We start from the raw sequence: 15,008 nt of genomic DNA on the forward strand, positions 1-15,008 counted from the left end.
TCATCATAGTACGGGGGTCGGTCGGGTAGCCTAGTGGTTAAATCGTTCGCTCGTCACGCTGAAGACCCGGGTTCGATTCCCGACATGGGTACAATGTGTGAAGCCCATTTCTGGTCTCCCCCTGCCGTGATATTGCTGGAATATTGCTAAAAGCGGCGTAAAACCACACTCACTCACTCACTCATCATAGTACGCAAACCTACCGCCACGACAGCGGGGTAAGAAAGACACTGCAACTGGTAGCTATAGTGAACAGACATCACGAAAGATACCCATAAACTAATGTCCTAAAGAAACGATACCAACTATTTTTTTAAAAATATTGTTATTATAAGTGATCTTTATATGAAAACATACTTAAACATATCCCACGTACAAAGCTAATTGTAATCGGTGGGGAAAAGCGGGAAAATTTGACAATTTGTGTAAAAGACATGCACTTTGCAAAAACGATGTCAGGTGCCGAAGCACGGAATGCACGTGCAGATCTACTGTTTAAAACTGCTGACCCGACGCGTAAGGTACGCAACACCAAAAAAGCACATTAAAGAAATGGCACGTTTAACTGCGACAGAGAGGGAGAGAGCCGTTGGAATGGCCCAACAGGGAGCGACGCACGCCGTCACTGCCAGAACGTTACGGTATGCCCGTATAACCGTTACCAGGTTGATGCAACGGTTACGCTTCGTCAGGCAGCGACGGCATTGCGACACACGATCAGTGGACAAACCGTGGACTGGAGATGACGAGCCCACGGTCAATCGCCAGCAACTGGAAAAATGCCTCCGTGCCGAATGGCAACGCATTGCCTCCAACGTCATCCGACGTTTGACGTCATCGGCCCGTCCGCGTGTTCTGGTGTGCATTGATGCTCAAGGTGGACATACCCAAAATTAACGTGATGAGCATTCTGACATTTTACACACCTGCCTCGTCATGTGTTATGACTGACATTCATTGATGACCCAATGCATCTTTATGGGCCTGTCCGTCTACATGTTGAAGTTTCATTGTAATTAATATCTGTACACATGGTGTTAAAAGATTGCTCTTATGAAATATACCAATATGAATTTTCTATATGGTTTTGTGTTTTCTTCCGTAACCTTTCAAACACTTGGCATCGTTTCTTTTGGACATTAGTTCATATATTTCATTATTTAGAGGCTAGTAACAATCTCAATGAGTCTCAATCAATGTACGATGTTATTATAATAGATTAGGTTCGTATTATTTGGAGGCCGGTAACATTTGTAAACAATCAGTGCACCTTACAATTCCAGTAGACAAAGGGGGGCGGTCGGGTAGCCTGGTGGTTAAGGCGTTAGCTCGTCACGCCGAAGACCCGGGTTCGATTCCCGACATGGGTACAATGTGTGAAGCCCATTTCTGGTGTCCCCCGCCGTGATATTGCTGGAATTGCTAAAAGCGGCGTAAAACCATACTGAGTCAGTCAGTCAGTAGACAATGATCATATAAAAAGTCAAGTCATATTATATCAAGTCATTATAAATAGGAAAGCAAAAACCAACCATGCACAGCGCAGCCACAATTGTGGCACTCCTTTATGCTCAATAATGAACATTACCGTAAATCAATGCCAGTTTTAGGGTGATGTGGGCTTTGATGCACTCAAGCAGTAAAAGGCACAATTTATATTTCCACATTTACTTTCTCGGCCATCGTATTCTCCATCATACTGGCTACATGATGGAAGAAAAATCTACCACAACTTTTCATGATACTTGCGCTTAAATATATTGCAACATGTTCCCTTCCATAAATCAATCTATGATGTTAATATTTATAACATTTCAACCCAATTCAAGTGTATTTGCCTCGCTGATTATCGATAAAAAAATCAATTATTCTCTCTGTGCTTCATCGATGTTACTTCCAGCTGAAGTATATATGTACGAACTGGTTTCACCTGCACGCAGTCCTACCTCGCGCAGCACGAGACTTCCATGCGCCGCCCGTGCAAGTGGTGACAGACTGATCAAAGTTTACTTAAGAACAACATCATGGTCAATTTCATATGGAGTTTACTTTTTATTCTTCTGGGACGGCATGTTTGTGGTGAAACGACGCGTGCCGAATACAGAAGGCGCGTGGACTTGGCAAATACGATGTTTACTGATGCACATATTCACTTCACTCCAAATACAACTTCTTTAAAGTGTATTGAAAACTGTTTTTATATCAGTAACTGTGTGGTCGTGATGTCTTCAGGTGAGGGCGGTGATGCGGAGTGTTATTTATACGACAAGCAGACTGTTGACATGACGAACCAAGTTTCGAGCAATACAACGCATATCTTCGACAGAGGTAAAAAACTTTCTTTTTCATGATTTCAGTTTTTTTTTATATAAACCGAAATACAATAAAACATATTTATAGTTGCACATGATTTGTCCTAAAAAGTAATATTTTTATATTTTTAATAAAAAAGGAGACCATGGTAATTTGTGTTATGTGGATTTTACGGAATTATTTCTTCAAGGCACTATATTGGTACACTGGATCTCAAAATGATTTTTAAAAAAATAAAATTGAAACATTTTAACACATTTCAGGTATCTTTTTAAATTTCATTTGTGTTTTTAATATTATTTGTTAACGAAATAAAACAACTATTAACTACTTAAAATATATATTAAGAAATCAAATTGCATTTATTCAATGGAAAAAATATGTGGTTTATATGAGGATGTAAGTTTTGCTTTGCTTCTGATAAAATGTTCTTAAAAACAGTAAAATAAACATGTCCACAACAAACGTCTATGTGGGCAACCAGCTTCAACATCGTCAATGTGAGCCTATGTCACTGGTCAACGTCCGTCATCTGCTTTGACGCATGGAGCGTATATCCTCGTTTTCTCGTATTATAATTTTTCATGGCTGCTCTTTCTTTGACCATACATAAACTATCTGAATTGTTAATTAAACAGAATTTAGCAATGACGGAACTTCTTCTTTTCCCGGTCATAGCCCTTAATGATTTAACATTTTCACGAAAAACGTGTGTCGCTAGCGGGATTCGAACCCACGAAGTCAGGCAACGAAAGCTAACGATTGTAGTTTTCCGCCATGGCGACATGGAGGACATTTTATGAAATTTATAACTTAATATGTATTAACATCAGGACTGCGCGCCTCAGACTCAACTTTTCAATGACTAGACACCAGGTCCGCGTGCCTTAACTTATGCCTGCAGAACATTTGTGACAATGGTGTTATCACACCGACCTAACGCCAGTTAAACTCTTATTTTAAACTCGGACTTTCTGTGGAGTTTTTCGAACTATAATAAAATTAAGAGACTTTTGTGCGTTTATACAAACTAAACGAGAAAGCATCCTTTATCTATATCTGACACATCTATCTACTACGAAAGGTTGAAAAAAATCTAGGTATAAGAGGCAAATTAGTGGTGAGAATAACAGGAATGGATCACTCAATATCAGCAAAAAAACTTTATCGCTCTATATCTCTATGGCTTTCTCGCTTTTTCTCTCTATGACTTTCGTGCTCTATCGCTTTCTTTCGCGACTGATGAAGGGTGTCAGATGAAAGGATCGGGTGTTCTTTGACTTCTTTTGTGTATTATCTATTTAAATTATTGCCATGACCGGCAACGCGCTGATTGTGTGATAGTCCCATGAAATTTAGTACCATAATTCAACCAATTACTTTTTACCCAGAAATCCGTGGACTGTTTAAATCACCTCCGTCTGTACAGTTATTGTGTTTAAGTAGATAGTGAAAAAATCTCAGCATTCCCTCCATAGGTATATATATGAAATGTGAGTGGAAAAAAACCCAAACACTTTTATGAAAAACCCCCCACCTCAGCCCCCAAAATGAAGAAAACAACAACATGACTCCCCAACTCCATAGAGTTTGTGAAATCAGTTCAGTATCCTATTTCGTGTACCACGCACACTGTACTTCGTCACAAATAGAGATGGAGAAAAATTACAAAGGCTTATGATGAAGTTATAACTTCAGATTTAAAGATAAGATATTCCCCTAACTAGGAATGCAAGGCCTTCAAAAGCCAACATTTTGGTGGACTTCGGATGGATTTTGTAAAATTGTAAAAAAATTAATTAGTCTATATAACAATGTTATTAGGTCATGTATATTAAATCATAAATGAATGCTTTCATTTGGCGACAAATAACGATAGCATTGACTCATTGACGGCAGCAAAACGTTTCCGTATGCTTTTCATAAAAATAGAAATACACCTGTTTTTTATCTGCACATGTTATATCACGTCGCTCGCATACAGTGAATCTATTTATACTAGTCAGAAGCAGTTAAAGACCATCTTTCATATTACTATACTTGTAGTTTACCTGCCATAACAGATTAACTGTAGTAATATGAAGAATCGGGCCTTCACTTCTTTTGAGTTGTGTATGAAACACGCTTTGTTTCGTTTATTAACATAACTGTGAAAAACACAAAATTTACCCTTCAGCATAAACTCAAACGTTGACAGCAGTTATAAACAATGATTGACATCCATTGATCTACTGACAAACATAAAACCCCTTCAAATGGGAAAAAACCCTACAAAGTCTCAGCATGAAGTTATGCTCGAGTGAGAAGCAGTGTGATCAGAACAACCAGGGCAGTAGACACAATAATGTGTGCGTAGATGACATCACTGTAAGCACCCAGGCAGACACAATCGTTAGAAAGCAGCCAGTTGACATTAGAAGTCAGGGACCTTGATTCCAGCATCGATCTTGTGATCAATCCAGATATACAACGAGGGAAAGTTATGCCCCATTCTGGTGAAACGTCTCTCTAATAGAAACAAAAGTGAGCTCATCCGAACCCTATCAGCCGGTGGATATGATTCATTTGTGTTTGGGCGGTGGGGTAGCCAAATAGTTACAGCGTTTACTCGTTCGATTCGCCACATGTATGAAGCCCATTTCTAGTATCCCCGCCGTGATATTACTGAAATATTGCTAAAAGCGGCGTAAAGTGATATTCACTCATTCATTTAGTGTTTGTTCATGATGATCTCAGAAAAAAATCATAGGATCGTGGCATGCCTAAGGGACGCTACTTGCTGGAGAATGCTGGGTTGTCTTCTACATTCACCTGTGACATAAACATCCGTTTATTTTTTTACTAATACAGTTTATTGTACAAGCCCGTGATTTCACGAAACGAGTGTCAGAACTCTAGCATTTCTTACGCGAGTTTCGTAAAATCAGTTTCAAACACATAGAGTGTAATAATTTCTTTATTATCCTTTATTTCTTTATCATGTTGAGCTCCCCTTTAAAAAATTGCACTGTTCACGTCGAAAGACGTCATCTTCAGCTCTGACGTCGTTTCTAGTGTGACGTCATTTCAAGTGTGACGTCATTCCGACCTTACGTCACAATAAGATTCGAATGCCGCTTGCACACACGATTTTTATAAACTCCGTTATTTTTAACCCTATGGGTGATAATTATTATTATTACTTGCCCATAAAGAGATCACCTGTTTAATAAACATACAGCTGTATTACACATTGTGTAATACCATAACGCGTGCCTATGTACTCTCGGAACACGTTTCACGAACAAATATTGAAAGCTCTCAACATCCCTTGGCTTATTCGACGACGTTGCTTGTGGAGTTGATAGATCACTGAGTGGAGCTTATGCACACTCGATGACCCCAGCAACCTTGTTGCAAGGCTGACGTCACATGGCATTGTTTCGCCGATGGATCTTGCAACAAAATTCCACAAATTACGTCATCGGGTATTGAGACGTTATTGTAGGCCTTGAGGTGCAAGGCCCGCTCCACAAGGTGATCGTATTGTAGCGCAGCGACAGTCGTTAGTCTAGTTAAAGTATGTGAGTTGCAATAGTCTTAGCCCAACGATAATTTTGTGAATTCTAAAGGTGGACCGTTGTATGGTATTAAATTCATACGTTTCAAACTTTTGACGTGTTTGAAGTATTATTCTATTAGACTCAATTGGACTATGCCGTGGATCGTGTAGGTGTCAGCCTATTCATACTCAACAGTATAATTCTAAAAAAGTTATAAATGAAAAGCAATAAATAAGATACTAAACTCGCTCCCGTGTAAAACCAATTTTATGAAACTCGTGAATAGTTGTGGTTTCTGACGAGCGAAAGCTATTCACTCCTTTCATAAAATTGGTATTACACGGGAGCTCGTTTAGTATTCTATATTTACCTACTCACTACGGAGAGATTGGAATACGATGGAGAGATAAAAATGGTTACACTTCAAAGAAGTGTTAAATATCAGGCAGATCTTGTTTGAAAATGTCTACAAATACAACCGAGGCAATTGTTAGCAGCTGGTTTCTAGTCTTGGGTTAATGGAGAATCAATGACTTTATCACGTACTCAGTCCGGGCAAACGGAAGTCGAATTCCGGAAGTATGGATCGGTTTTCCCTTCGCTTCATCCAACACTTTATGTAAGCTCTTTAATTAATGACAACCTGCAGTGGTTATGATCCAACTCACGTATTTAGGCCTGGGACTGATGGAATATTCATCGAATTAGGACTACGTGCCCTCCAAGAAATATCTCTTCGGTTGACGTTTGTGTGGGGTCACGGCAACCATCAAGATAACCTCAAAATAAAAAGAACAAGTTTTAAATGATGCTATAGATTATAACATATAAGGATATCTATACTGCCACGTAAAAGAAAGTATACACCCATGTTTGAAGGTGGCTAAAATGAAACAAGCAAGAAATAGTTATTCGATGGTGATATATTTGATACGGATATAAGCCAGGTAACGCTTTGATAACGTTTGTAATTTGTTGGTTAAAATCTAATTTTCAAGTGTATGTTTTCTTTTGCCCTGCAGTTTAGAAATGCAGGCCTCCAAGAAACATTTCTACACATAGACCTCGGTTGACGTTTGTGAGAGGTCATGGCAAGATACCCTTATTTGAATGGGAAAAATGTTTTAAATGATATAAAATTTATTAAATGTATGTAATAATGTCTGTTTATAGGTTTGTCAGCACCATACCCGTGCTCCTGGGTTCCAACGAAGTGGTAAACGTCTGAGACTTGCATCAATTCGGGCTTACCTCCCACATTAAGCTGACAGGCCGTGATATAACTGGAATACTGTTAAAAGCGGCGTTAAACCCAAGTCACTCACTCACTCTTAGTGGTTTCAATCCATTTCATCTATGTAGATATGGGGCTGTTTGGGTCCTTCTCAAGCCGAGATGGGGTACATGGTTGGTCCAGTCGTCTAAGCCCTTTAAAATTTGCCCTTAGGCGTGCAAGAAACTGATCTAGGGTTCGAATTATGCCCCGATTATATTTCTAGGTTTGTCAGCACCAAACACGTGCTCGTTGGTTTCACCAACATGGTAAAGGTCTAATACCTGCATCACTTCGGGTTTTCCTCCCACATCAAGCTGACACGCCGTGATATAACTGGAATACTGTTAAAAGCGGCGTTAAACCCAACTCACTCACTCACTCTAAGTGGTTTCAATCCATGCAAGGTTCGAATTATGCCCCGATTATGTTTTTAGGTTTGTCAGCACCAAACACGTGCTCGTTGGTTTCAGCAACATGGTAAAGGTCTAATACCTGCATCACTTCGGGTTTTCCTCCCACATCAAGCTGACACGCCGTGATATATTTGGAATACTGTTCAAAGCGGCGTTAAACCCAACTCAATCACTCTCAAGCCGAGATACAAGGCGATAGTACTCAGGTCGAGAAAGGCCCATTCCAACTGACATAAACAATGGCTTAACTGGTATTTGTTTTATTTGATTTTAGTCTCGTCAGTCAATGTTGACTGTCCCATCCCGTCAACAACGTCCACGACACCGACCACAACACCGACCACGACCCCCGTGCCTACATACCTGCTATTTAAGTCGGAGACTCTGACTTGGGAGGGGGCAAGAGGGGTATGCCAGACGGATGGTGGTGACCTGGCCATCCTTGATACCCCGGAAGAAGTACAGACCGTGATGGACACAATGCTAGGTGATGAAAATTTGTTTGTTTATTTCTTTAACGCTGCATTCATCAGTACTCCAGCTATAAATAATCGAGTCGGGAACAGACAATCCAGTGATTGACATCATGATTTACGCAACTGACATACGATGACACAGTTAGCCTGACCACCCGATCCCGTTAGTCGCGTCTTACGACAAGCATAGTCGCCTCTCACAAGCATGAGTTGCTGAAGAATTTTAACCTGGATCTTCACGGGTGTGAGGAAAGTACTTACTTACGCCAGAGATTTAGAGAATAAGCAACGCTACACGCGGACTTAAGGAGTATCTGTCTTGCTTGACATGTTAGATAATAAGCAACGGTCCACCCTGAATTACGTATTATCTATCTTGAGTGAATACTCACAGAATAAGCAACGCTACACGCGGACTTAAGGAGTATCTGTTTTGCTTGACATGTTAGATAAGCAACGATCAACCATGTATTACGTATTACATTTCTTAAGTGAAATGTTTGGGAATACCAACGAGTTCGTTCCCTTGGGAATACATCATGTAAAATCCTCCCAAAAAGACTTGGGACACATAATCTATAATTGTCAGGATAAAACATTACTTTTACATATTGAATAAGAAAAGAAGGGAAAAAACAACTTATTGCTTTCATCACGTGACATGAACAATGGATGACGCCCTTTGTCCAGGTATTAGAATTTTATAACACTTGATCTTTCAAACGTTTATATTTACGGGCGCTTCCAGTAAAACCTATTGCGCACTCTGGAAGATAGCATTGTAGTAGGCATCGGTACAATGCAATCGTATGTCTACAGGAGGTGGTAGCCACGTTTCGCAACCTTTCAAACGCAGGTTAATATATTGATGGAAGGCGTCAGAACCACGTTTAAGTAGCTGGAGTCAGTAGTGATCTGTGTCGATGCTCATGATATCAATCACTGGATTGGCTTATCCAGACTGGATTATTTACAAACTTATTACAGTGTGGCGTTCAACAACAAAGTGATCTGAACAAACACAAGTTTTAGCTGCCTGGTTTAGACAGCCGTGTTGTTTGAATACACTTGAGAAGAACATGTATTATTTATGAGAACTTCCTACGAAAGGTAAAATACATGAGGTATAGTCGTGGTACAACCGTACATGACTGCGGCGCAAAACAGCATCCACACATTCAACCATTCACTCGCTACCAATTCTCCTTTTTGCAAATTCTAAATCCGACCCGTTACATATTTCTACCAGTATATAAGTACCGCTAAAGTAGGCATAAATGAATAGTTTGTACAGAAATACAGACATGTGCCCAAAATGAATACTTTGTTGGCAGTGGTGAAAAAATGAATAGTTTGCTGTGTGAAAAATACCCAAACGTCATTTTTTTTATTAATAGTAAAAATGAGTTGATTGTTTGATTGTGCTCAGTAAATAAATAGTTTGTTGGATATAACAGGAGGGAAAAGCCCATCCATCTGACCATATTATTCAAATGGATGCCCCCTTATTATGTGGGGTTATAAAAAGACCTAAGACAAAAATGGTCTAGAAGAACCGGCTAACGACCTTAGAGAAAACGGCCACCACATCTGGAAGTATAGGCCAATATACAAATAATATACACATGTTAATGAGAATAGGATCACTTTATTCTCTGTACCTTTACATCATAGCATCAAATATTTTCACGTATATAAATAAAAATATATACATACTTAGTTTATGCTGAAGCTCGGGGAATTACATCCACCAGCAAAAACATCGACCCAGCATGTGTTTATGAATCACTATGAAATAGTGATGATAGCAGGCGCTCGCGTGTATCCACGACAATACCTTAAGTCACTGATTGTTATCTTACCAACCTTGACAAAGATCAAGGCTGTTCTTTGATATTGCATTTACACTTCTCTCCCAGACATATTTTCTCATGTTGACCCTGTGGTGATCTAGTACCTAAGGACGCTGTTGCTATGGAGGTAAATGTTCTTCAATTTCCTGTTATATAAATCATGGTTGCTGCGTTCGAATGAGATGTTTTGTGTGAACCACGAACGACCGTTTAACGTACCGCTTATTTTCTGCTTCTGATGTGTTGTTTGTTTGTTTGTTGTTTAACGCCGCACTCAGCAGTATGCCAGCTCTATGACGGCGGTCTGTAAATAATCGAGTCTGGACCAGGCAATACTATGACTGATATCACAAGCATCGATCCACACAACTGTGATACGATAACTTGTTTGAACCAATCCTGACCACCCGATCGATCCCGTTAGTCGCTGTAGATGAACTCGTAACCAAAGTATTTCGTAGCCATCGAGAATTCGTAGACACAAGAAACTCGTGGAGAAGATTCACAGTGAACTCGTAGACAAAATAAATAAAATTGGGAAATAAATTTCAATATTGATTTATTACATATACAAATGTGGCAAATGCATTTCAAATCTTAAATTTTCAATGACAATAAATGTGGGGTGCATTATGACCTGACGCAATGGTCCAAGGATATGTTTCTAATATTTATATCTTCACATTTGGTTCATTATTTATTTTTAAGATGGACATGTTCGACGAAATGATATGCTGATGTGTAATTATACACATTTATATACATTTATATACATTCATGTATATATGTTAGATATATTTTAGATACATTTTCAGAGACTGAGGCTGAAGTGGTGTCTGGTTGCCTGGCAACTGCGAGTTTCTCTCACTATGATAAAATGTTGCTACGAATTCACTCCAGGTTTATCTACGAAATCCCTGTAAATTGTGTCTACGAATTCATCGCCTTCCCTTTGGAACCTGTTTCGGCAGATAATCGAGACTGATTATTCTCTGGCGTTGAAATTGGCTTTTTCGTTTGTTTGTTTGTTTGTTTTAAATGTTGACGTTAATCTGAAGTACGACACATTTCACTGACGTGTTTTTCGTGTTGTGCAGTGTGTAAACTTGATAAAGCATGGCTACAACACTGGCGATGCTCGTTTTCACGCGATGTCGGACAAAAATCCAAAAGAAATAGGCTATTAGAAACATGCTTATCTTCCCTTGATTTGCATGCACGAAGGTAGATTTTACGTTTCGTTTCGAAAGAACCGGAAGTGGAGAGTTATCTCCCCGGATATTCCTCCCTCAAAGTCCATTCCATAATCCTAAGAAATCGCTGCTAAAAGCAAAATCCATACAGTCCGACTGTATCATGAGCATGAGTTTGATGTTTGTAAAAAACACTGTGACCATTAATATCCCTACATGTCTATCTTCAAAGACAATTTCAAAGCAACTGTCATCTGAAGTGTGTGTGAATATCTGGACTTCCTCACAAATACCCTGCACCAGTATGTGAAATGTGTGGTAAGAAAATTTACAGAAACGAACAATATCATCAAGATTGTATGACAAGAGGGATGACTCCATCTTTCCTGTAGTCACCTTCCCCCTCATGTCTAGCAAAACCAGGCTTTGGTGTCTACATTTCACTATTGAGGTCAATTGACCACGCTGTTCTACGAAGATTTCAAACGAATCTTGCTCAAAGGTTGGTTGATCAGAACCCTTGAATTGCCTTTGCATGTGTTTGTGATGGGTGGCACTGGGAGGGAAGGATACATTCACCTTTTCACGAACGCCTGGTGAATAATATTTTGATTGTTATGCATACACTTATGGTAATGATGTAGTTGGAATGATACAATAGATTCTGCATTTAGCAGCGATTTCTTATTATTACGGAAAGGACTTTGTCGCTTTTAACTGAATATTAATTACAGTTAATTATATCCGTGTCTTTTAATTTCGACTTTACTGCGAAGAAGACATTAACATTAGTCTTCAACGCCAGGTATCTCCAGATGAAGGTACATGGTTTCTTGTCCGTTTAAAACAAATTTATCTTCATTTTAAGTCATTATTGTGAAATGAAACATGATTAGGTTTAAATTGGAAAATAATCATTTTTTCTTGCCATTGTAGGGTACTACATATGGATAGGATTCAACCGATCCACCCCGGATGGCGTGAACACCTGGGTAGATGGACGGACCGTGGTGGGTGTGACCTGGAAGCCTGGCTCGCCCGTGACACCTGGTGAATTGTGTGGCTCTATTGCTATATCAGCAACAACGTACCATAAGTTTGAGGTCTGTTCAAGGAGTGACCCCTTCATCTGCGAGTTACCGGTTGTGTAAACACCAGGTTCTAATGCTGCTGTACAGATTGTCCTGATCTTCTGTCGGTGATAACAGGAGTCTCTGTGCTATATCTTCTGTCGGTGATAACATGAGTCTCTGTGCTATATCTTTTGACGGTGATAACTTGAGTCTCTGTGCTATATCTTCTGCCGGAGATAACAGGAGTCTCTGTGCTATATCTTCTGACGGAGATAACATGAGTCTCTGTGCTATATCTTCTGTCGGTGATAACATGAGTCTCTGTGCTATATCTCCTGTTGGTGATAAATTGAGTCTCTGTGCTATATCTTCTGCCGGTGATAACTAGAGTCTCTGTGCTATATCTTCTGCCGGAGATAACAGGAGTCTCTGTGCTATATCTCCTGTCGGTGATAACAGGAGTCTCTGTGCTATATCATCTGAGGGGACAAGATGAATCTCTCTGCTATATCTTCTGACGGGGACAACAGGAGTCTCTGTGCTATATCTCCTGTCGGTGATAACAGGAGTCTCTATGCTATATCTTCTGACGGGGACAACATGAGTCTCTATGCTATATCTCCTGTCGGTGATAACAGGAGTCTCTATGCTATATCTTCTGTCGGTGATAACATGAGTCTCTGTGCTATATCTTCTGACGGGGACAACAGGAGTCTCTGTGCTATATCTTCTGCCGGAGACAACAGGAGTCTCTATGCTATATCTTCTGACGGGGACAACATGAGTCTCTGTGCTATATCTCCTGTCGGTGATAACAGGAGTCTCTATGCTATATTTTCTGACGGGGACAACAGGAGGTTCAATGCTATATCATCTGAGGGGACAACAGGAGTCTCTGTGCTATATCTTCTGACGGTGATAACAGGAGTCTCTGTGCTATATCTTCTGACGGTGATAACAGGAGTCTCAATGCTATATCTTCTGACGGTGACAACATGAGTCTCTGTGCTAAATCTTCTGACGGGGATACTAGGAGTCTCTATGCTTTATCTTCTGACGGGGATAACATGAGTCTCTGTGCTAAATCTTCTGACGGGGATACTAGGAGTCTCTGTGCTTTATCTTCTGACGGGGATAACAGGAGTCTCTGTGTTCTATCTTAATCACAGTGTTACTAAAATTTCACAAAACAATTTAAATATCTATATTGATTTATTTTGGTTTTACATACACATTGCTAAGTCATACATTACATAACGAGCATGTATAGTGACGTAGGCATATCCGGTTCATATTTTTGATTTGCACTCCTAATTATGTATATGTTCATGTATTCACCGCGCACCTTCAGACGCAGCCATGGCACTTACAGAACCTGGCTAACAAAAACGTTTCTGTTTTATATAATAGCGGAAATTAATTCCTTTGCACGTTTACAAAGTCAGATTAAAATGCAATTGCCTGATAATCACAGGTACAAACAGCCTGTCATGATTACCCATGATGACCCTGAAATTGCACATACATCCGGGTCATTGCATGCCTAAATTCCACGAGCAAAACATTCGTCACACATTACAGTTACACGTGGGACCGAGTCTGTGAAAACACAAGGTAAATCGTTGAAGTAACTTCACTGTGAGTGAGTGAGTGAGTGAGTGAGTGAGGTTTTACGCCGCTTATAGCAATATTCCAGCAATATCACGGCGGGGGACACCAGAAATGGGCTTCACACATTGTACCCATGTCGGGAATCGAACCCGGGTCTTCGGCGTGACGAGCGAACGCTTTAACCACTAGGCTACCCGACCGCCCCAACTTCACTGTGAAAAACAACGTTGTTGACGGCCAAATCTCGTTAACGTTTTGGCACGCAAATCTGAAAATTAAGCGGTTGCTTGCAATTGGAATGTTTGAAACCAGAACTGCACAAAACGTTGTTGCGTTGGTGTTCATTGCAGCACCATACCCTCTAGGATCGGAAACCAACAGTCTGGCAAAACTAGGGGCGGTCGGGTAGCCTAGTGGTTAAAGCGTTCGCTCGTCACGCCGAGACCCTGGTGCGATTGTGGGTACAATGTGTGAAGCCCATTTCTGGTGTCCCCCGCCGTGATATTGCTGGAATATTGCTAAAAGCGGCGTAAAACCATACTCACTCACTCACTGGCAAAACTAAGAACCGACCAAGATGGCAGATATACGGTACCGGGACTAAGTTATCATTCCTCACGCTTTCCGTCAGACCCATGGACGTCACATCACTTGGCTGCCAATTCAGCTGGACAATTCACGCTCTTACATTTCTCGTGGTCACGGACTTCATTGGACAACGGAATACAGTAAACTACGGTTATAACGAACCTAAAGGGACTACTAATTTTAGTTCGTTATAACCGTAATTCGTTATATACAGCATAACTACAGCAAATAGTCGGGACTAAAAAGTTAGTTCGTTATATCCGTCAGTTCGTTATAAGCGTGTTCGTTATAACCGTAGTTTACTGTATCCCCACACGTCCCAGGCCTGCCGCTCATCTAACATGTGTGGCATGACGTGCGTCCATGTGCGACATGCCTTGGTCAAGAGTTGGAAGTACATCCCACAGTTCTTCTACAACCTTGTGCCGTCATTGAGGCATCGTTGTCAAGGTTGTGTCACTGCTAATGGTGGCCGTACTGACTTGTGAACTGACAACTGACCCCACTTCACTTTCAGCTTGAGATAGCGTTTACAGAGGACAGTGTTGACACTGTCGTGATGAATTCATGTTTCATAGACATTAATATATTGATCTGTTGCAAAATCGTGTATGTATTTTCCATGATAGTCAGTGATGCACAAGACCTGGTATAATCCCGGTATCGCCAG

The 15,008-nt window shown here is 40.3% G+C and overlaps 1 protein-coding gene across 1 annotated transcript; it reads left to right on the forward strand.

Moving 5' to 3' along the window:
* The first annotated feature begins 1,954 nt into the window (after positions 1 to 1,954).
* LOC124131064 (collectin-12-like) lies at positions 1,955 to 13,438 on the forward strand. Its single transcript, XM_048390139.1, has 3 exons — positions 1,955 to 2,328; positions 7,819 to 8,031; positions 12,003 to 13,438. The coding sequence occupies exons 1-3, from the start codon at positions 2,025 to 2,027 to the stop codon at positions 12,215 to 12,217; spliced, it is 732 nt and encodes a 243-aa protein (XP_048246096.1). The 5' UTR covers positions 1,955 to 2,024; the 3' UTR covers positions 12,218 to 13,438.
* The last annotated feature ends 1,570 nt before the right edge of the window (positions 13,439 to 15,008 follow it).

Source organism: Haliotis rufescens, unplaced genomic scaffold (assembly GCF_023055435.1).
Source record: "Haliotis rufescens isolate VD_foot unplaced genomic scaffold, xgHalRufe1.0.p SCAF_10, whole genome shotgun sequence".
Classification (NCBI taxonomy): domain Eukaryota; kingdom Metazoa; phylum Mollusca; class Gastropoda; order Lepetellida; family Haliotidae; genus Haliotis; species Haliotis rufescens.

Bases quoted from the DNA above. Each gene is read 5' to 3' on its own strand.
- LOC124131064 (XM_048390139.1), top strand. From the start codon at position 2,025: ATGGTCAATTTCATATGGAGTTTACTTTTTATTCTTCTGGGACGGCAT. The intron at 2,329-7,818 runs GTAAAAAACTTT...ATTTGATTTTAG, and splicing joins AACGCATATCTTCGACAGAG to TCTCGTCAGTCAATGTTGAC. The intron at 8,032-12,002 runs GTGATGAAAATT...TTGCCATTGTAG, and splicing joins CGTGATGGACACAATGCTAG to GGTACTACATATGGATAGGA.